Source organism: Centropristis striata, chromosome 4, assembly GCF_030273125.1.
Source record: "Centropristis striata isolate RG_2023a ecotype Rhode Island chromosome 4, C.striata_1.0, whole genome shotgun sequence".
In the NCBI taxonomy this organism is placed as follows: Eukaryota; Metazoa; Chordata; class Actinopteri; order Perciformes; family Serranidae; genus Centropristis; species Centropristis striata.
Window position 1 is genome coordinate 11,034,155 of NC_081520.1, and position 23,859 is coordinate 11,058,013.

Consider the following 23,859-nt stretch of genomic DNA (forward strand, 5'->3'; position numbering starts at 1 on the left):
GGAAAAATGGAGGTATTCTGAGCATCTAATCTCCTTTTCTCCGGTACAAGCGGTTCACTTGAGATTAGAATCTTGTTTATGAGAGAGACCTGTGATCTGCGCAGCAGTGCATACTTCTATAACACAATTTCACTTTGCATACAAACAAGACCTCATCAAAACAGAACTTCATGACAAAATCTTGTCATGACACTGCAATAAGGTGAATGATCATGATACACTTGATATATTATCACATAATTATATTCATCAAATTTTAGTTTATTTTTCTCCATATTTCACAAACTTGTGCTGTCAGATTAATTTGATCCCATCTACATTTCATCAGTTGATCCCAAATTGTATGAATAACATTAGAGCTGAAATGCTTATTTTCTAGATGACATCAATATTTTACACAATACCTGTAAGCAGGAATGTCTGGGTTTGCGATCATGATTGACTCCAGGTGAAATCTTCCGTCTCCTAGATAACTAAAAAACAAACAAACAAAAAAACATCAAGCATTTCAATGTTAAAAGTAAAAAAGAAAGAAAGAAAAAGAAATGAAGAATAAATATTTCTGCAAAAAAAAAAAATTAAGGGTTGGGTGTTATGGCCGAAAAGATTAAATATCACAATATTTTTTAAACAAATTAGTATTGGCATTGTGCAGTTTTTTATGGTTGACAATATGATTTTTGATAAATAATCATCTTTAATGCAGGTATAACCACTAAATGGCTTAAGGCAAATAATAGAGAAGTTCAGAAAAGTACATCAGTTTACTGTAATGCAGCCTTTAAAAATCAGGAAAGAACAACAAGTTGAAGCTATCTAAATTCTCAGATGATATCTAATCTCATATGACAATATTAATATAATATCTATACATCGCTCAGCCCCAGGATACCCACTCTAGATCATAAAATTCAATGTCTAACCATGATAAATGCTGGCCTATGTTCTCCTATGCTTTCCGCCTGCTCTCTCTCTTGCTCTCTTTATAAATCCATTCCTCTCTGCAGCCTTTAACCGAAGACCAAAGTGTTACCAGGCAGAAGGCCTGAGGCCGGGGTGGAGGGTCTGCCCATCTCTGCTGTCCGGGAACATGACCCCAACGATTGGATCATGCTGTTTACAGAGAATGCAAGCCCTTCCAATTAACCCAGGGTCTGGTGCTGGGGAATCACCAGAGCCTGAGCCGAGGCAGAGTTCACAAACCATAAGTACACGGAGGCATGTAGGTGCCTGAAAACACAAGCTCGGGCAGAACGGTCTCAGATAAATTCCCCTCTTAGGGTCAGGCTGAGAAGAATCCTGCTGTTAGAGTGAGGGGGCTCAGGTCGGCACCCCTAGTCATTACTGTACAGTCTCAGTAGGCCTACTGAGACAGGATATGCAATTAAATCCACTAATTGGTCAGCGCTTAGAGCAGCATGGAACAGGCTGTGGGAGGTTGCCACACAGGCTACCTGGAGACATGTCTCGCCAAGACTTATTTTTAAGTGTGTGTGTGGTGGTGTAAAAGCCCACATGTATGTCTCACTGTGCGTGTGTGTGTGTCACAAATAACACTGACTGACAACACAAAACGATCCTGAACATGGCCTCGGGTGTACTGCTTCTCTTTGCTTAGCAACATCCAAGGCCCTCATATAATTATGTTGACAATACGCCTGCACTTTAGCCATGGTTGTCCTCAGTTCTCTGCAGCTTTAAGAGGCTGCTGTGCTCAACTCTCGCTCTCACTACAATCACAGTCCTTCCATCCATATTCTATTGTTCTTTGCAAAAGTGCTCTCGCTATAATGGTAATGTTATGCGTCTTTTGCGTTATGCAACACCGTATCTTCACATTCACATCTTCATATTGTTCTATTACGAGTGAGAGCCAGAGTGGAGGCAGCAGATAGAAATGGTCGACTGATCATGGCTCTTTTCAATGCAGCTTTTAAAAATGCTTTTCTTTATCACAGAAAAGAGACAGACCGAGCCTTTTCTGAAGCTTCAAGTTGGGCGTCAAAGACACTGCTACTCAAGTAGCTCAAAGCTTAGGTAACATGCAATTAGAACTAATATGTTTAGAGCACTGATAATAAGACAGCCCAATGATTAATATGAATATAATGCATTATTAAAGGTGATAAACATAACCTTTAAAAATGTTAAAGAGCTTGTTCTGTGCTCCTTTTTCTTGGAGATAGTGGACGATCAATTGTGTCAATACCTTAATTGTGAGGTAAAAGGAAGCTTGTTAAAGGAGGAAAACTATTACTCAGTAATTAAGCTTTGGATAGAGCTTAATAAAACATTTCTTCCATTTAGGTTTCTGATTAAAATTGTACACTGTTTGAATGAGAGAGAAGGGAGATAGAGCACACAAGTCTGTATGTTGTACTTGTGTATTAAATGTGTGTCTGTCAAAGTCATGTACATATATCATACAGTATCACCTGTTGTGTTTACATGGGTTTTTGTGTAGATAAGAATGTCACCAACATTTTTAGCCAACATGATGCCATAAAACAGCAGGGTTTTCCCCACCAATATAAGATTTCGGCGCAAATAAACTAAGCCAAATGAACAGAAAAAAAACTATGTTGACACACTTTTTGCTGTCTGTTCTGGTGGCACTGCTTCTGTCCTGTATGTGTTTGAGTTTCCCCGTGGGTGGGGCTCAGGCAGCTCCTCCACACACAATAAAAGTTAATTGCTCTTTGAAAGAATGTACTTGCATTATTGTGCTATTGTTTCATCATAACAGGGCCATTAAACGGTCTTTGTAATTTGGTTTATAATAATGTAATCATTTCTCGGAATATATGTCATCCAACAAAATGTAGGTAGAACAGCAGACCTATGTGTGTGTGAAGGCACATAGTGACAGAAAGTGAGTGTGCAAGAGAGAGAGAGAGAGGGAGAAAAGTACCAACTCTCAGGCAGCTTAATCGATTCTCTCTCCCATCACACCACTACACACCCCGACTCACACATCAAAGACAACGCACATTGGATTAGAAGGTGAAGCACACTCCAACCCCTCCACTTCCACTTCTTTCACACGTATAAAGACACACACAGATACCACTTTTGTCTCCCATAGGGCCTGATTTATGCATATAGTAGAGCTTGTCCTTGTGTAGCCATTTTAATCTCATGCACTGAAAAGGTTTTAATCACATGGGCTAACACTAGATATGTGCGGATCAGACATACAAGGTGATGCACCAAGACATCATTATACCTGGGGAATTACTTCAACGCACTGTGCACCACAAAGCAAAAGGATTCTCTCTACAGCAGAGCAGCCGAGATGCATAGACACAAAGTGGCTGCGGAGGTGTTGTTTGTTGCCTGAACACGTTACTTTGCCAAAGCGCACTCCTCCCTGCAGTACAGGGAGGATAAGCATCACTTTCACAATTGTCACATTCTCAGTGTTTGTGTTGATGTACAAACACAGAAGAGGAAGTCTTTTAGGACTCCAGGATTCATCATCTTTTTCCCCTTTAGAGGAAATGAAAGGGGGGATGAGAAGTTAATTGTACAGACAAATGTTGACGTGTTGCACAATTTATCAATTCTCTCTATGAATGTGCCACGGCAGGTGTCAAAACATTTCCTTAAAACATAGGAAATTGGCGAGCATGTGGATGCATTGTGGTTGGTTTGAAACAGTCAAAAGTGGCCGTGTCTGTCAGGCTTTTCACAATTCAATGCTTTGCACAGCATGAAGGTATTTTTAGCCGTGCCGTTCTGGATCAGCATCTGGCCGTTTCTGGCTGGATATGATAGAAGCCTGATCAGAAGCACGCAGACACAGCTAGATGTCACAGCTCGCTATGTCTAGTGTGACTGGTGTGATGTCATACTGATTATCCCTCATGTCACATGGGTGGGCATGGCTATGGCAGGTAATTATAGTACCTTGGGGGAGGGGGTGTCTGGATGAGTCAAGGCTGGATGTCTTTGGTTATCTGGATATCTCTGCTAACTAACGGGAAGAAAGGACAGGACCCTGGGCTGAGACTGTGATGAGGGAGACAGGAGGACGGAGGTTTGCTTACATTACAGCATTGACATGGCGGTCCAAGCGAGGGGAGGTACAGCCCAAAATTTCTCCTGGAGACAGAGGTCGACACTGTGGGACCAGCACATCATACTCTGGCTTGAGGGCTGCGCTCACAGACTGCAGCATAGAGGAAGAGAGAAAGAAAGACAGTTTGACATTCACAAGTTTTGGCAACCTCACCTTTAACCTTTTCACTTGTTTGGAGTAGGTCTCCAAAAAAAGAGCAGTGAGGTACAGAGCCCTATCATACACCTGGTGCAAAGTGGCCATAGCCCAGCGGAACTGTCATCGCTGGTTTTAATCATTTTCTCCATCTTGTACCCACAAGGAGCAAATGTACTTGCACCCACATGGTGGTTGGTCTGGAGACAAGTGCTGTCGGGTGCATTGTTGTTACATTGCTATAATAAGTCAAGCACACATGGCTTTTAAATGAAGTGGGAGATGCTTTTTGGTTTAATTCATGTTATGCAAAAAAACAACAACATTGATTTATGACTACATCTGAGGCTAAATATAACCACTTTGTGTCTTACTTTGAGTCTAGATTATATGCTGTTTAACTAGCAAAAGTGAAGTTGGACACTCGCCTAAATGCACTTACGCCATGCACTTTAGATCGTTTAAATACCGCCCATAGTCTCAAACTAACGATTGGATGACATTGATGACTTGTAACCATCCCCAGAAGTGCTTATGTACTATGCCACATATGGATCGCCACATTTTCGTTCTTTTTCTTCTTCTGATGATACAAATTAAATAGGAGGGGATTCATCAAATGCAGCAAAATGACAAAATTTAAAATGCTTAACATGTGCACAAATAAACACAATACTCAATGATATGGTGAGGAAAGAGGGATCTATCTTGTTTCATCTAAATCAGACATATAGCATATTTTGAAGTTGTTATTAGATCATTCAATTGGCTTTCTCCCTTGTGAAAAAATTGTAAATTATTTCTGTGATTAATATGTTATGTTAGAGGATTCCATGCATGGTACTCTTTATCAATAGTAAAAGCATCCACTTACTGTGTTGTATTTAATGCTTTATGTCAGGGCTTGTTTATAGTGTCATTTCCAGCTTTTCTCTATTTCTCGAAACGTGTCAGCATAAACATTTTGATGGGCCAAGAGGGAATTCAGAGTAGCTGATGATGCAGATGATGAATTTTTTTCAGGCCATTTACAGTGATAACATTTAACATGTCAAATATGTGTATCTAAAAGTTGTTTTCTCTCTTTTCAATATTTGATGGCTCTCCTTTTTCTTCTCTTTTTTATTCGTATTAAAGAAAAAATACGACAGAAAGAATGGGCAATGATGCAAACAATAAAAAGTAAGATCACACTAAAAATTTGCCCTAAAGTGATAGTAAATTGGTCATGTTTTTCAAAAACTCTCAGTGTGGCACTCATGGTTCAATGTATGTATTCATGAGCACTGATTTATACACTTTATATTACACAGCATGTCATAATAAAGTAAGCAGTAGCAGTAACAACAAAACATGCAGATAATAAGAATATTGACACAAGAACAAGATAAATATTTTCTGCCAAGTTCGCTCTAATACCCAAGAAAAAGCAACTTATTCTAACACCCACATTCATTTAGCCAAAGTAAAAAGATGAGAGACTAAACAATTACAGCAAAGAGAAAGAAAAGAGTTAGTGCGCTTGGAGTTGGAAGGATAAATTGAACGATTTAAGGCTAATTTAAGGCAGTCCACAGGGAATACATATGAACTCTCAGCTTCTCCTGCCCATACTGTGTGACCTCAACAAGCCTACACACCATAAGACGTGAGGGAGACGGAGGCACACATGCATACAAAACACAACTACAAACAGAGACATATGCATGCGCACATGTACACATGGATGCACTCAAACACCCCAACATAAAATACGACCCACATGGACAGAGCGTGGTGTAAAAATAACAGTGGTTACATTAAGTGAAGGCCCAAAGTGGTGTTGGCCCAACACAACAAATGAAAGCAGCAGAATGCATTATAGAAAAGAGAGGCAGCAGGTCTGAAAAAAAAAAAATGAAGCTTAATACTATAGGTGCTGCCACTGCTTATGTAAAGAGCAGAGCCGAGCACGACGCTGAACTGAGAGGCCTTTCCGAGTTCATTCCACCTTTCAAATCCAAAATAACTGCTGCCGGATTTCTCAAACCCACACTTGAACTGAGCTTAAGTGTTGAGTGCGAGCTTGTTCATAAAAGCCAGGAAGCGGATAAAGTATACTGTACAAACGTACAGAAGCATGTGTGTTTCTACTGTACGTACAAAAATACTTTAAACAGGGAAATACACACAAGTGACAAAGATCATACAGAATCTTTCCACCTCAGCTGTCTCTCACTCGAAAAAAGGATTTACCCACACAATAAGACAGAGCAATTGCTTAATCACCTGCAGCGCTGTCACAAACTGAATAGTGCTGACGAGTGCCAGAGATTGTCCGGGAGGGAAGTTGAACTTGACCGTGTCCAGGAAGTGTGCATTGTCCATCTGGATATCCACAAACACATACAGCATCTTAATACCTGCTGTGGAGTCGATAGGGACTGCAGGGAGACAAAGACAAAAGGAAAGACAGATGAATTATTCACTCTGTTATGTCAGGTAAGCCTGCAGTATATACAGTATTGATGGTGGCTCAAACATTAACACGCTGCACATGTTCTGCGATACAGCTATATGGGAACACAGTAAGTGCACATATATAGATCTCAGTGGGCGCCTCTGTGATATAACTAAAAGTCATTCAGCATGAATCTCCAACTCGCACAGGAACTGATGCAAAGACCTCAATTATTTAGGGAAGGAGAGGGACACATACGATTACTATTAATGCCATTAATTTCACAGGCCATTTACTACGCTCCCGGGGCTATCGGAGGTAGCTAGAGACGTGCTGAGTTAGAAGCTGAAAAAAGTTTCTGAGTCCATAAAAAATAGGGGGGAAAGGGCGCGGATAAGAAAGAAGAATTATCGTTTGCGTTGATCATTGTAATCACTCTTCCTCTTTTGTTATATTTAATTTGAGGATCAGGAGCGAGGGGACTTTTTTTGTTATGATTAAGCAAATGGCCCATTATGGTGCAAATGTTTTATGAGAAAGTGCAGCACACTTGATGGCTTAGATTAAAGCAACACTGAGGAAGAGATAGCGGAGCAAAGCAAAAAAAATGACTTGACTTGAGATGGTTGGACAAGGAAAGACAGAATATCTGTGAGATAGGATTGAAGGCAGAGGGGATGCAGACCAGGACTGAGGGATGGGAAATTCCAATGAAAGTAGGCTGGAAAACACTAAAAATTCAATTTGGCGCTGAGGGTAGGGAATTTAATAATGTACTGCATGAAACCCAAAAGATAGAGCAAGGATGAGAGGAAAAAGTAATAGGATACTGTGTGTGTGTGTTTGGGGGTTGGGGGGGCGGGTTGTCAATTAACTGACAAGAGAAGTGATGAATGGGCTCACATCTCAGCAGAGAGCGGAGGCAAGGAGATGGATAAGGATTTAAAGAGGTGGGCTTTGCTGCGGGCCACATGTTGAGTGAGAAACGGTGGAGTTAAATATATCATGAGACTAAAGAGGACTGGAGGAGTTGAGTAAAAATCCAGACTGAAACCAACAGCGTTCTGTTGCTTGTTTATAGGCACTCCCAAAACATAAAGGGCAAAGAAAAGTGACATCGATCTGTGTTCACATTAGCATGGTAGCCTGAGAGCACTTAGACGCCGCAATTAGAGACACAGTCAATGAGATGGACAGGACTCACTTGCCCCATCAGTGATTTTATTCATCCGTGTGTTATAGCTATAAGGTCACTCGGTACTGCAGCTTATTTGTGTTTATGTAAACAAATACGCAGGCACATTCATAGCTAGTGAGACCAGGAAAAGGTTGGACATAATGGTATACCGGCTTATTTACAAATGGCTTGTTTACAAATCAATATGTGCTAACAGGTCCTCTTCTATGTTGTGCTTGTGTACAACTTTATGAATAATACAGCAATCATTTGATGTCTGTACTGATCTCTATCTGATCTGTGGCAGTGCAACCATAAACATATCAGAATTCAACTTATACTAGGGTTGAAATTGGAAATTTAATGGATTCTCAATGAAGGCTAGTGCAACATCCAAATACCCGGAGGTACAATATTTGTTGAAGGCAAAAATATGTTTCAGAATAACATTTTAAATTAAGTACTGCGGTGCTGCAGAGATGTCCCGGCCAACTAATTGTATTTTACAGATTAAATTTAATTGTTTGGAAGAGATCCTTGCAAAAGAAAATCACACCATGATCATTTTAATATATTTTGCAATTAGAATAATGTTTTAAAAAAGATTAGTCCATCCAATGTTTTCAAGCATATTGCAATTGCAATGTCAGTCAAAATAATATACATTAAATATTATTTCCAAATAGTCTAATTTATACAGGTTTTAAGAGGAGAATTCAAGCTCTTTGAAGGTATAGTCAGGCGGCTTAGCAAAATAAAGGGGAAACGGACAAAAGTACCACATTTTTTCCACATGCTCTCAATCACCATAAGTTTCAAGTTTTAATGGGAGCCACTTCATCAAGATTGTGGTTGGAAGATGGCAACCATATAAAATCTATGAGAACCAATAAATCTTCCAAGCCACTCAGAAGGTCAATCTTGGTGTCAAAATATACATTTTCTGGGTCAAGGAATCATTTAAAGCTATTGAGAATATCACTAGATGATTATTTGATCAAATAGATATGTTCAGTTTGTCCATGTATTTACGTTATTTCCAACTCAGTTCCTAAGCGGCCGGACATATATTAATATAGGTCATATACAGTGCATGTATTCTGAAAAATGGATAACATGCATACATTTAATTGAACTTTCTTAGTTTCACTTTTATTTATTACATTTACAACTACAAAGATCTGTGCAATTCTTATATATAATACTTAATATAAAAGTACTTAAATCTATATTGTGGTAGGTTGTGCAATTGTGAAAAAACTTGAAATTAAAGCAGATTATGACATCACAGGGGAAAAATGTCCCATGTTCATTTTGGCGCCCTGTGAGTGAATCTATCTCCAGTCTACCAGGGGACAACAAACAAATAAAATTATGCAATTGTTTCATATAACTTATTTAAAAAAAAATTGGTTTACATCAGTGATCCCAGATTTCAAGGCTTTGTATGAACGCTGCTTATCTGTCACTCTGATGAAAACATTTGTTGTCAGCCTGAGTGGGTGCTTAAAAAACAGAGGGCAGTTTAAAGACTTCAGGCCCTCTAATTATTTGCAATAAGGAAACTGTTAACTGGCCTGATACTTAAATTCAAGCGTCATGCTGCTCCGCGTCAACAACGCCGGCTCAAACTAAAGTTGGCACCTTGGATAAGTTTTGCTTTGCTAAGCTCCTCAAAAATGAGTCATGCCACCAAAATAGTGAGGACCTGCTTGTGATGTGGAAGAAGGTCCAGTAATACTAACAGCTATGGCAGCTGGCCTGCCATCTGAGCAAGGCTTCTATGCTTTGCCAGTTTTTTTCCTTTGGTTTCCTGGTGCTTTTTCAGTCTTTGTAAATAACCAAAATTAAATTAGTTAAAAATAAAAACAAGTTCAATTTTGACTTTTTTGTTTCATATTACTTCCTCTCTCTCTCGCCAACTCACACTCATTCCCGTCTTATCTTTGTCCTTTTTTGTTTAGAATAGTGAGATATTCAGTGACAAGAATGTTGTTTAAAAATCAATACGATTAAATGAAACCCCCATCCCTCCTATCGGCGAATGTTATTTTGACTTTAAAACGTACAAAAACATGGTTTTATGATGTTGCCCATAATGCCCCGCACTAGATGGAGGTGCTTTATGATGACAAAGGATGAGATGGAAGTAATATTCACAAAAGCAGATACCGCAGAGGAAATGAAAGCGGTGCAGGAGAGACAGGTTCTCTATGAGTCAGTCAGAACACAGTGTCTTTAATCTCCAACAGGGATCTGACATCTTGGGCAACAGTGCAGATGATGTCCTCATGACTGATGAAGGTCAGGAACACATACACACTGGCACCCACACACAGATTCTTTGAGAATCTGCAGTTCACCTCATTTCTTTGAAAATCTCATCCATCAATTAATATCTGATCTAACTCAAACAAAGGACTGATCTATTGTGCTTTTGTCTTTGCCTTTGTTGGGTTCTTTTGTACAAATCAGATCTCTTTCGTAAATATACATGCATTCATTGACATAACTCTTCAACAAATATCAAATAATAACACACACAACACATACAGTTATGGAAAAAATGATTAGACCACCCTTGTTCTCTTCAATTTCTTGTTGATTTTGATGCCTGGTACAAAAAAAAGGTACATTTGTTTGGACAAATACAATGATAAAAACATAAATAGCTCATACTAGTTTAATTTAAGAGCTGATATCTAGCCATTTTCCATGGTTTTCTTGATAATGATTTTGGTTATTAACAAGAAAACCATGGAAGATGGCTAGATATCAGCTCTTAAATTAAACGTATTATCATTATAACAGAGAACAAGAACAACAACAGAGAGAGAGAGAGTTTCAGTGTATTAAAATTCTGTTGGTCATTTCTGGTATTTGGGAGAGGTGAGGTTGTTCTGGCAGGGATATATCAAAACTATTGATTTAGCATTTCCTCCCATGTTCTGCAAGAGACAGACAGCGGGGGCGAGGGTGAAGGTCCTCAAGAACTGCTTGAGGTTTTCAAAGGACGGCACTAATGCATGTTCCCCATTGATCTGCTGGGTAAATGTGATGTCCAGGCTCCAAAGGTCTGATATGCCTCCTATACTAGAGCTGGGCGGGCTGCACTAACTAGTTACACTTTCCATTGATCGATAGCTCTGTCTGTCGGTCTGTCTCTGCCTTCTTCTTCATGCAACCTGCTCTCAATAGGTGGGAGTTCTTGATGCTCACTTCCTCTGTGTGGTCTAATCATGCATGCAGAGCGACGGAGAGACAGACACAATTGCACACAGACGACTAAAGGGACTCACTGAGACAACTGTGGCCGTAGTGCACCATGAAATCAGCTCCGAGGGCTCGGGCGGTGAAGTCGTCCACGCAGCACGCCCCGTACGTCACGTCCCCCATCACAATGGTATCTGCCTCTGTGAACCTGGAATACACACACAGAGACACTGATCGGTGCAGTCACGGACCATATGCACATCTTGTTGTTCGTTACTATAGCGATCAATACGTAGCATGCCAGGCACAGTGTGATTATGAGCTGAGCAAGATCAATCCCTACACTTGCTTCAGATAGAGCACACTATAAAGTATCTGACAGCGTTGTCAGTCAATGACCGACTCGCAGCTTATCAGGATGACACACTGCTATTCTTTTGCTCCTCATGACCGGCAGCCAAAGGCCCGAGTGCGGTGCAAGCTGTCTGGTAGTTAAAGCGCTGCCAGACGAGGGTTAATAGGTCATCAGTCAGCAGGGACACAGAGAGGAGGCTCCACAAAAGGAAGACTGCGGCTAGGACTGGTACACATAAGCAGATTAGAGTTTGCAGGGGCCTTGGCTTGTCTATCTACGGCCTGGATTTACAGCACATCTGCCCCGGGAACAGGAGAAGCAGCCTCAGCAACAGTTAGCATTAGAATAAACTATTCAGACAAGATGCTTTATGCCACAAGTAGGTTACACGATTGTAGCACAGACCATGTGGGCCTAATGTTCCACTTTGAGCCTGTAATAGAAAAAAAACATGGCCTTCTTGAGAAGAAAACTAGCAAATTGCACAGGCATCTGTGGACCCAGATCTGTTAGAATGAATTGCCCATCGCAAGAAAGACAAGCTCTTGCTTTTATCGCCCTTTATGGGCAAATAAAATGCTTAGTAAACCCATAAAGGCTAAGTAAAATGAATAAAGGCTGAGAGTAACAGGGAGGAAGTGCAAATGAACAGAAGCTTGAGGCATCGTCGGGTAGGAAAGATGGGGAGACGAGGGGGTGGTTGTAAATGGTAGTTGTTGCCAGGTATTTGTGGCTGTATTCTGACAGATTTAGGCTAGACAGAAGGGGTAGAATAGAGATGAGACAGAGGGCTTGGGGAGGAGAGGGAAGTGATAAACAGACATGGCTGCACACAGAACAGCATCTGTAGCAACCAACAGACTTTTAGTAATGTGTCTCCTGCTGCCCAATCTTTCAACCCACATCTACTCTTTCTCTTTATTCCTCACTCTGCTGCTCACATGGGGCTTCAGACGAAGTTTCTATTTAGCCCTTTCTCCCTCATTTTCTCTGATGTAATCTCTGGATTGCACTCTCTCCAGGCTCCTCATCATTGTCCCCTAGTTTCCTGTGTTGTTTCCCTCTCTCTCTCCGTCTCTCTCTTTATTTCCCTGTCCCTTCTCCTCTAATGGTTGCTCTCAAGTGAAGGGCAGAGCAGGCCAGCTGAGCCCAGGAAAAACATAGACAGAGCAACTCATCTGGTAAATAAATATTTACCTTGGAAGATTTGAATCAATTACCCTCCCACTTGTCAAGGTTTTGATGTTGTCAGTATGCGTGTCTTTGTACTGCGTACACGTGCAAATGCAGCCGCCAGCAGGAAGGTAATTAGGGGTTACTAAAAATGATATAATCGCACGGGTAGTTTGAGGTCTGTGGACTCGTGCACTAGTTTGCTCATTCTCTGCAGCCCATTGTTCTTTCATCGCAGTCCACTGACTTTGTTTGGAGTTGCATAAACGTGCATCAACCTTTCAGCTAAAAATACACAGCCTGCCCACCAAGAAAAAAAAAAGAAGAGACTATTCCCTGCAATCCACTGCAGATCATGCAGAATCATCTACAATGCAAAACACAGCACTACATCAAATTATTTTATCTAATCAGCCATCTATCTGCCAGAAATACCATTATCATGTTATCTCCATTGGCAGTGCAGTGCATATTTAGTTATTTCCAGAGTTAGTATGCGGAAATTTCATGGTAATAAATGCTAAGAATCCGATTAAGAGGTCCATAAGAGATGTGTGATGCTACTGGGACGTTGGCAGAGTAATTACTGGGCAACGTATAGTCATATATCCCACTGGGAGAGAGGAAGATAAAATGAAAGAACGTTAGAGAGAGAACGACAGAATGAAGAGCGCATCGCTGTTAATCAAATCCTATTTCTAACACACAGTATCTCACACAAGACATACTATACGGCTGCTGGGTACATATAGAGCACAAATGTCCGCAAAAGCCTCCTCATTATGCATCTCTCTCTCCATCTCTTCACTATCCTTCCTTCTCTCCCTTCCTGCTTGCACCCGTCTCTAGTGTCAGTTACTTTCCTGTTTCCTTCAGTATATCAGCACCAGTTTTGCTTCATCTCAGGGTACTCAGTTCAGCCATTCCTACTGAAATGTCATTAAGATCTAATTAAGATGTCAGAGAAGCTTGTGAACTCCATAACAGCCCTTGTTAATTAGCTCTTTAGCATACAGCTCAATATGTGTGAGAAATTGCCAACTGATCTGAATCTTTGTTGTAGAAACCACAGTGCTGGCGTGTGCAGCAAACACATGTCTCGGAGCAGGTTGCAATATATAAGCACACATATGCCAGCATTAGCGTGCACACACACAACAAACTGTATCACTGTTTATCAACAGGTTAACTGCCGGATATGTTTTATATAATAATATCGTCTTATTCGGTGCCATTATTGTCTTTGTGAGGCAGCATGCACATGAAAGCGGATTAATCTTTCTGCTGCTGTCCTCTGGAGATGATATACTTTTCTGACTTTGACAGGAATTTCTTCTGATGCCTGCATAAAAGAGGAACTTGTTGCCACTGGTGCCATACAGCTCAGAAATATTGCAGCAGACAAAGAGAATGAAAAACTTTGCCTGTCTCCAATCTATCCCATTAGCACTCACAAAGCCATTCTGTTTCCGATGACACTTATGTGTTGACGAAAATTACTAGACTGAATATAACTAAAAGGGTTCCAGCGTCTGTTTGAATAACTGTTGATTTAAGGTTTGCAGTGTTTTGAGGTGTGGGAAGTAGCAGGTAATTTTCACTCTGACACTCAGCTATACTCTTGGGCCGATCAGCTTGAGAATGCATTAGATACAGTATGAAAAAAGGGTCTTACGAGGACATCTTTATATCCAAATAACTGCATGGAAAACTAGAGTATGCTGTTTCAGTACAACAGAACATCATTTTTAGGTTGGCTGAACAATAAGGCAAAATGATGCAATTTACTTATTTACATATTTCTCTGCATGCAAATTTCTACTTGTGTGTTTGAACCAGTAGGAGTGTGTGTACGGTGGTGGGAGGATATTTCTGCTTACAGCAGATGTTTTTTGTTCTTTATTTATTCAGGGAAAGTGGACTAGAAACAGTGCTTCACATTCATTTATTTATAAACATCCATACCTAGAATGTATCAAATACAATATCAGACGTCAGGTAAACAGTTTCAGATATTCCCAAAGTCACACAGAGCTCTGTCAAAGTTTGAAGCTTTACTCTAATGCAGGAAAACAAAGAACGTAAACACATCAATTTCAAGTTTAATGTTGACTGTATTAAAATGATCACGATGGGATCTGCAGTTTTTTCTCTTCAGATTGTTATATTTGTAGGTCAAGACATGTCTGCAGCACCACAATACTTTATGTGTAATGGCGTTTTCAGACATAATTTGTCTTTAAATAAATAGTGCACCTCGTCTCTCTACAAATGTTGCTCCTGGCTTTGCGAGCCTATTTGCTTCCAAACAAGACTGCACAACACATTTGTGCTGCTTGTCTTGATTGCTATGGATGATGATTACGTTCTTGATAACACTTAACGTAAGATGTTAATGTTAGCTGTTGCTGTAAGGTAACGCTAGCTACCTAGCATAGACTACCTGGTATTGATCACATTGCAGTTAAACAAAAAAAAAAAAAGAATGATACACATTTTAATTGATCACGATAATCCCGTCCCTAGCCCCGGACATAAGTGGTTCAAGACCAGTAAAGAGTTGGTGATGTTAAAGAGGTTTTTTTTAACCTAACTTGCGTTTTTTACGCAACTTGCGTTTTTTACGTAACTTACGGCAGTCACGTGACCCTTGTAACTACTTCAGTTTCGGCATTTACGTATATTTCTTTACTGTTTAAACTGTCTTTTATAATGCCTTACTAGGACGTTTTTTGCCCAAAACATAGGTCAGTGGCTTTATAACATAAATCCACTGCAGTCTTTTTTACAACCACGAACTGTACGTATGCGCTATTTTTAGAATGTGCCGCTGTACCGTTATACGCACCTACGTGTTACAATGGGTGTTACTGACACATGGCCTCTTCTGTGGTTTAGCTTAGAACTTGTTGGGTTCAGCTCAGAACCGGCCCTCAAACTGCCTTGGCTGTAGAGGGGTATATATACACCTTAAAATTGACTATGGCAAGGTTTTTTAATCATCAAAGCATAAACAGCTCGATAGGCATTGTCAACTGATTCAAACCATCGACAATTGTCAATTCAATCGAGTATCTGTAACACATCAATCACATCAATATTGAAGGACTGAGTCAACAATCTTGCAGGATTGATTTTTCACTATTGAAAAGCACCACAATAGGCGCTATATTTAGACTTCGGTCCTGAAATGCTTATGTTTTCATGTCTCCCACACCATCTACAGTGGGGTGGGAGACCGGAAAGTAAGCCTTGCTCAAGAGAAAGAGAAAAATAAGAATGTATAGAAAATGTTACTGCTCAATTCTTTACATTGGTGTGTTAATGTAGAGGAAAAAAAAAGTAAAAAAAAATATTTTGACTCTATGATGCTTCTCTATACTGATGTGTGGGGTGCAATCAAGCCATTTAACCCTATAAAGCCAAGTGTATCATATTTGATACACAAGTTTTTGAGACCTATACATCATCAGTGTGATATTTTTTTCCTGAAAAACCTGACATGTGTTGAAAAAAAAACAACAACTGAGCAACAAATTGCACAAAAATACAAGATATAGCAAAATTGGTATGCAGGTTCCACTGGTGGATCAGTCATTGCTGCATGAAAACTTCATATCAGCAGATGTATGATGTTGTGTTATATGGAAAAAAATATTTTGCATGTTTGAGGAAAATGTTAAAAGAAAGTAAAGCCTTAAAAGGTTAAAAATGTTGGGTTTTATATGTTTTTGTTAGTTCAAGAAAAACAAACTGTGAGCAACAAATTTCACAAAAAGAACTGATGTATCAAATATGATACAAATTAGAATCATATATCCCTATTGTTTTTGGATTTTTTAAAAATTATCTGTCAGCAGGTTCAATAAACACTCCAGTTTAAAAAAAAGAAGAATTTTCTGGCAATTATTTCACGGTTCAGGCTTTATAGGGTTAAGAAGAACAAGCCCTCATAAGCTGCATTAGTGCTGCTTGTCATGCATTTATGCATTTGCTTGGCGAGCGTGTGGATGGTCAACAAGCCTGACAGACAAAACAAGGGGAAAAAAAATAAAAAAACTGCCAACAATTGAAATTTTCACAGTCGTCTGCCATCATCAGGTGGGCTAATCCAATTAGCAAATTTGCATGCTTCCTTATTTCCCTACTGATGTGATTTAATTTGTTCAGCGGTAACTTTGCTAGCCAAGTGCAAAATGGGTGAGAAAATGATTAGAGCTTTTCCAAGCTTTCCAGGTTTTAAAGTTTTGCCTCCCTTGGGGTCAACAGTGAACGTCATAGTACTTTTATAGTGTATCACATGGTAATTTCACGGTACCTAATGAGAATTTTCCATCTAATCATTAATATTCTAGTCATTAAAATGGTGTAAAGTTGTGGCCGGGAATAGCAGCAACCAACCACATGTTGCTCTGGCAGCAGTTTGGTAGTTACTACTGTCTCTCACAAAGGACAGTTCTGGTTTTAATCTTCTGCCAAAGCTCTTTCTATATTAAGTGTGCATGTCCTCCCGGTGGCTGTGTGGGTTTTCTCCAGGGGGCCTCTCATGCAAATGGATTTTTGACTCTAAATTGCCAGCCAGGATTGTGAAAACGTTGACCCTGATGGATTGGAAATCTATCCAGACTGTTTCACTGCCGCTCACTGAGTGCACGCTGGGATGGTCTCCAGACTATCTCAGCATCCTCTCGATTGTATTTTTAATTTTTTTAACAAAACACACTACCATGTGTTTCCTTCCATCAGGCCACCAAATTAAAATTTGTTGGAATGTTTTTATATTTCAACAGATGTTGCTAGGCAACAATTAATCGTGCATACACATAATCACAAGAACTTTTCTTTTTTTTCCTTCTTTTTAATTATATGGCTGGTATCAGTTGATACCAGCCATATAATTAAGTTATTAGTTTGAAACAATTAAAAAAAACTAATATTATCAACAGAATGTGAAGGAGTTTCAGTTTTGACATTATGACGAAGACATTTATGAATTGTGTTGCAGGGTTATCTACTTATATTAGACCACTGGACAATGATACTAGTCACTCATCATGAAGGACACACTTCACACACAGCAATAGGGAAATCAACTCTGCACTTTGTAAACTCTCCTCCTACCAACTCTACTACCTCGAAGTAAACTGAGGAAAAGGTGGAGAAGATGAACACAAGTTCCTGACTAGATTGACAAGCAAAACCCTGTCATGTCGCAGGGTAAGCATGGATCTGCCAAGACTCTAACCTCAAACCCTAATATACAGGTGTTGGATATAAACTGGACAACCTCTGTGCTCATAAAAGTATCCAATGAGATACTCAAAACTGTAATGTTCTGGCTAAATCCTTGAATACCGGACAGCAGACTCTGAAAATAAATCAAATTGAAGGAACAGACAGGATTGCAGTAGGATTGTACCTTATCCAATTTCATGTAACAATTAAAACAGATTGTTTATTTATTTAAGGCAAGATTTTCTGTTTCTTAATGCTGTCACCATGCATCATAACATGCTCTTCTTTTATGACTGCATTAAGCCCAGATTGTGTGTTTTTATACTGTTTATACATAGTGGGACCTTAGACGGCTTCACCTAGTGTGTAAGGGAGCTCCCAGGCAGCATCTCATCTTACTTTTGCATTCTCTCTTTGTCACACCGGGTTTGAAGACATGATCTCCCCAAATAAAAAGAATCAAATACCAAACTTGTGTGGGCACAGTCCCTTTAGCTGCTCCTGCGCTTATTTGTGATATAATGAGGAGTGTCAGAAGTTTCCAAAAGATCTAAAGAGCTCTGATCCAGTTGGCTCCTCTTCAAAGGACTTCCAGTTTCTCTGCCATTGCTCATGACTCAAAATAAAACAGATGTCTCAATAACATCTCTTTTTGGTGAATAGTGTATAGACTATCTTAACTTTTTTTTATGAGAACTTGAACCACTGTCCTTATGGTGGGTCTGGAGTAGACATTTAGTCCTTCAGAGGATTCAAATCGAACCTTCGAGACCCCAAAAAAAAGCTTAGTGAGAGAACATAAAAGTGTTGGTATTCAACATTACTTTAATTTGACTTGTATTATGGCACTGTAATAATAAGGTACTAGAAGAAGAACAGAACGCATCACAAAGAGTTAGTTAAATAGGTTTTAAGATTTATGTAGGAAAAAAAACAGCTGTAAGCCATAATAACCAGGCAAAAGTAGTCTTACCTATAAGACTAGGGTTGTCAAAAGTATCGATACACAAAAAAGTATCGATACTAAAACGTTGTATCCGGATACAATGCTCATTTTCAAAAGTATCGAGTATCTGAAGCTGATCATAGTTGCAGTTTCTTTTTGCACAACTGTTTTTTATTATAAATATTTAACCTTCTGTTATGTTTACATGTTGCTTTTTTCTTTTTAATAAAAATATTTCTGTTAAATTTTGGGGTCTTTGTTTTTATCCTGGTGGTATCGAAAATGGTATCAAGTATCGAATATTTTTTACTGAGTATCGGTATCGAGTTGAAAATTTTAGTATCGTGACAACCCTATATAAGACCTTTGTGGATATTTATGTGCACATATGTGACTGACGTAAATGAATGAATCACAGTGCAGCGGGAGTATATGTACTGTACCTTGACTGACCCTGGTGAATGTACAGACATGAAGGATTAGACTAGACCAGAGGCACTATTGTTATCCCAAAAAGGACAGTCTGCATTTGTTACTGTCTCTCCTGGCAGTCAGAGAGGGAGGCTGCAGTACACTCCACGGTAGGCTGTCTGTCCACATGACTGTGCTGCCAGTGAGGTTTTTACATCTGAAGTCTAATAATAGCAGAGGCAGCAGACTGGTCTCACAGGAAACAAAGTGACAAGCAGGTCAGCAAGGTGGGTACAGGTGCAGCAGCACTGCTCTTGCACAGTTGCCACTGATACACTGTGGGCAGACAGCTCAAATGAACATGTGTGGCGCATACCAAGTCAAGCCGATGCACCCGCACACACACACAAACATGCACACAAGCTCACCTTTCCCTGTACACAAAATACATGTGTGAATTATTTCCTACATCTGGCAAAGGCTCATCTTTTATTCCATTACATTTCAAATATCAGCCCCCATCACATCAGTGTGTCTGTGAGTGGGTTTTGGCACGGGGCAGAGCAGATTGGCCCAGGAAAAGAGGCTTCTCCCAAAGGTGGCAGGGGTAGCTCAGCAGAGATGAACCGTCATTATATCCTCCCTAAATGAGTTCAGTTTAGGTAAATGAGCAGAAAAAAAGATTAAATCAGAAAGAAAGGAGCAAAATGAAAGTCCAGTGGAAGAGATAATGTTGAGTGGGAGATGATTCAGAGGGGAAACAAGAGGACATGTGAGCTGAAAAACAGAACAGGAGAACATGAGAAGGGTTATCTATATATAATCCGATTACAAAAAACATTGGGACGTGGTTTAAAATGTAAATAAAATAGGATGCATCACATTTAGAGTGTAAAAATTAACAGACAACAAAAGTTTGTCAGTTTGAGCATTTCATTCCTTGTCTTCTTTCAAAGCATCACGATTTTAGAACCGGGGTTGTAAGACATACTGAATACTGAAAACGATGAGGACAGAGAAAAAGGGAAGGAGAGGAGGAAAGGGCAGACTACATAAGACAGATGAGCTGTTCGCTGCCGGTTTTGTAATATTAGCAAATCTGATATTGATAATCTGCTTTCTGCACATATAACATAGGAAATATCCTGACAAAGTGCTGCCCTCCAAAAATAAATTTGGCAAGGGGCACTGGGCAGGAGGATTAAATGCTCTGCACTCCTTCTCTTCCATTCCATGTCTCTCCCTACTTATTTCACTATATTTCAGTGTTTTATTGACACAGGAATCCTGGGCGGCATGTCTTCCACAGAGAACCTTCGGAAACAAACCCCCTGTAAAATATGACAGTCTAACTGCAGTCATTGAACATCTGCCAGCAAAGAGTAAACAGAGAGATGTGAGGCAGTGCGTACTGGTTGATGCTTACACAGATGTTTTCAGTAATACCATTAGATAATCCTTTAACTCCCTGAAAAACAAGATCATTACTGCTATTTCTGTGAGTGTATCTAATCTATTTGTCATGGCATTCATTCAAAAGCCTGAGCCATGGGTCATTATAGAAAGGCCTACAGCTTTATCAAGATAGAGCCCCAAACTGCACAGCATAGCAGAGCACGCTTAAAACAGCTGCAATCCAATTTACGGAAACAAAACGATCACACGGCAACAGTTACCGCAAGTGACTGCTGTTGTACAGACATTGCTCGAGGAGGTGAAAACTCAGGGCTCGGCCTACAACCAGGAACAGATCTAATCTCAGAGGAGCTCTAAAAAACATAATACTGAGAACTAAATCTAGTCTGACACAGTGGTTATCAGATCTGTGAGGGTATCAAGACAGGAATCAGGATAAGGGACCAAAGAAGACAGATAATGGGGGTATTAAGTGTTATTGTGCCTCTACGAGAACAGAACACTAAAGCTTGCTTGAAGCTGCTGTTGTTGTTGGCTGGAACCATTTATTTGCCTCTTGTTGAGGCTTAGATTAATTAATTAATCATACCACAGGGGGTCACGGAAAGCCCACGTGTGAATATGCTTTTAAGGACTACTTTAAAGCTTCTAACAACTCAAGCTTTTAAATTTGAACCATTTACTAACAACATTAAAGGGAAAGGATGCTGGATGACGCAAACTGGTGGCATGAAGGGAATAGGGTACTGGGGTTGGGCACTGAGAACCTGTTCCAATTATGAACCTGCTAAAAATTTCCAGTTCCAAAGAAATCATGATGCAATTTAAATTTCTGTTCTGCTAATTTGTCCTTAAACAGCTGGATATTAACAGCCCATTTTAGACCAAATGAGGCTGCCCAAATGAAAAACCTTTTTTAGGCTTTTTTATTTATTTATTTTTAGAACTACAGTTGCAAGCACCTTTGTGTTGGCTGTGTGCCATGGACTGCAGGTCTTCTTCTCTGCTCCAACTGCTGAACCTGCCTGCCTGCCTCTTCTTCTCTCTCTCACCCAGCGGCTCATTCACACCACGCGCAGAGCCTAACGCCAGCCATCATTCTCAGCCCAGTCGTATGTTTTTTTCTCCAAGATGCAATGAATATTCTTACGTGTTTCAACTTGAATTTTGTCGAGACTGATCCCATCGTTCTGTGTTACAGCTACAGTACGCCAAACAATTACACTATAAAATGGAAATTTCATAATTTTAATATAATTTATTGTACTGCTAACTTGTGCAACAATAGTATTTTAGTAAGTAAAGTTTAAGTAAGTCTGTGTATTTTCTTAAATCCATATGTTTTGCTATTTTTACATACATATATTGTGTATACTAGGATAGGAATAGTTAACGATGATCGACTAATGGTCGTTAAGAATTTTTGTCAAATTGTTAATCGATCTGTGTATTTTTCAATTTTAATTTTATATCTGACTGCATATCAGAAATCACTGAACTGAAACACGGCATACTGGAGAATGTATAAAAACATAGCAATTAATCGATTAATTGATTGTTACCTTATAGATAATCGAGTTTGCAGGTTTCTTCCAATCGCCCATCCCTACTATATACTAGTTATTTCTATTCTTGTTGGAGTTACTGGAGCAAAACCGGATATCCCTCAAGAGATCAATAAAGTATTTCTGATTCTGATTTACCGTACTCTGCAGTTCCTCGTCTCTATGGAGCATTTTGGCTTCAATCAGCTCATTGTTTCAGTTTTCTCGTCCTCAACTTCATTGTTTCGGTTCACTCTCACAGCTCTCATAGCATGGTTTCTGGATGCAGCTGCCAAAAGCTCAGAAAATCCACTGTACACTACCTGCTCTGCACCGAACAGCAGGAGCCAAAGACTGCCTGGTGAACACGGTGCAGCATTTAGCAGCTAAAGAGACAGATATTAACCTTTGAGTAAAGTGAGTGATATATATTCATCAGGTTGCCAGAAACATTAGCTCCAAATGAATGTCAATATTGCTCCATATCTACTGGAACTTAAAGATGAACACATATCAGTGTTGTCTCTACAGCTCGTTTCTGCTGCCCCCATGTAGCCAATAAATCATCAATCATTATTGTTTGTCTAAGTGTTTACTATTCAAGAACTCAGCCAATCTGTTTTTTCAGGACAGTACGAGCGTGTGGACTGACTGACACTGCCAATAAGATGAAAAAACAACAACTTTAAAAATACAACAGGTATAATTTTACAAATCAGCCTGAAATTGAAAACAATTTACAACCGATATTTATACCAATGCAAAAACAAACTGCATGCCACTTCTGAACATTTCAGTTTGGGAAAACAAGATTTATGAAACACAGGACCTCACTGCCTCTTTAGCCACAAACGTCATGACATAAAAGTAAAAAAAAAAAAAAGAATGATTATAAGACAGTTTCCTTGTAGCAATTGATGAGGTCACATCTATCTAATCTCTCTTTGGTTGATCCCTAAGGCTTCCTTCCATCGTCTGCCACTCAGCTCCCTCAAGTCATTTCACAGTCTCTCTCCTCTGTCTTCACCTTCTCAAGCTTCTCCACTCCTTTCCTCTCTTCTTATGCTCCTTGTCATAATTTCTCTCAGCTGCTGTCTATCATAACATCTCTAACTTAATTTCTGAGAACGCCTCCTCATTAGGATTTTTTCTCAGTGCCGGATAAAACTAGGTGGCCGTGGTGATTGAGTCGTCCTTCATTTATCCTCTAACTAAAAAGGACGTTCTCATATTAGCTGCTGTTGTCTTGATTTTCTTCCGTTTTACGGGAAGTATCGTCAAATTAATCCACAATAAATCCCTTTGTCTGAATTTTTGTCTTTTTCTCTCCTCCATTATATTTACTTTTGTACATATTTGTGGACATCTGTAGAAAACGAACAAAACAGGGAAAAATATGAGAAAATATATGAGAATTATGGCAAAAGATATACGTTTCTATAATAGAAACGTAGCTGTTTCTGTTGGATTAGGAAGCATGTCTTTATTTTTTAGCCAAACACTGGGGTGGGTTCATAACACTAAATTATGTTTCATAAGAGAGTGTAAAACACTCTCTATGTTCCTATAGAGCAGAGCTTCAAATTATACCTTCATACATTTTTTTGTTATCATTTTCTCCAATTTGCAAACTGCGCAACCCCAATTTGTGTCCTTCAACTGCCAGAGCAATGCCAGTGGAATTACTGTGAAAGGACTTTTTAAAAGCATATGTAACATTCTTCCAGTATATT

The 23,859-nt window shown here is 39.5% G+C and overlaps 1 protein-coding gene across 1 annotated transcript in view; it reads right to left on the bottom strand.

The window, feature by feature from the left end:
• The window catches only part of dph1 (diphthamide biosynthesis 1), a 73,468-nt gene that overhangs the window by 16,949 nt on the left and 32,660 nt on the right, over positions 1 to 23,859 (bottom strand). Inside the window, exons 4-7 of the mRNA XM_059331907.1 lie at positions 11,133 to 11,254; positions 6,485 to 6,639; positions 4,050 to 4,171; positions 405 to 473 (exon numbers count right to left, since the gene is read on the bottom strand). Coding sequence (XP_059187890.1) covers positions 405 to 473; positions 4,050 to 4,171; positions 6,485 to 6,639; positions 11,133 to 11,254 — 468 coding nt within the window. The remainder of the gene's footprint in view (positions 1 to 404; positions 474 to 4,049; positions 4,172 to 6,484; positions 6,640 to 11,132; positions 11,255 to 23,859) is intronic.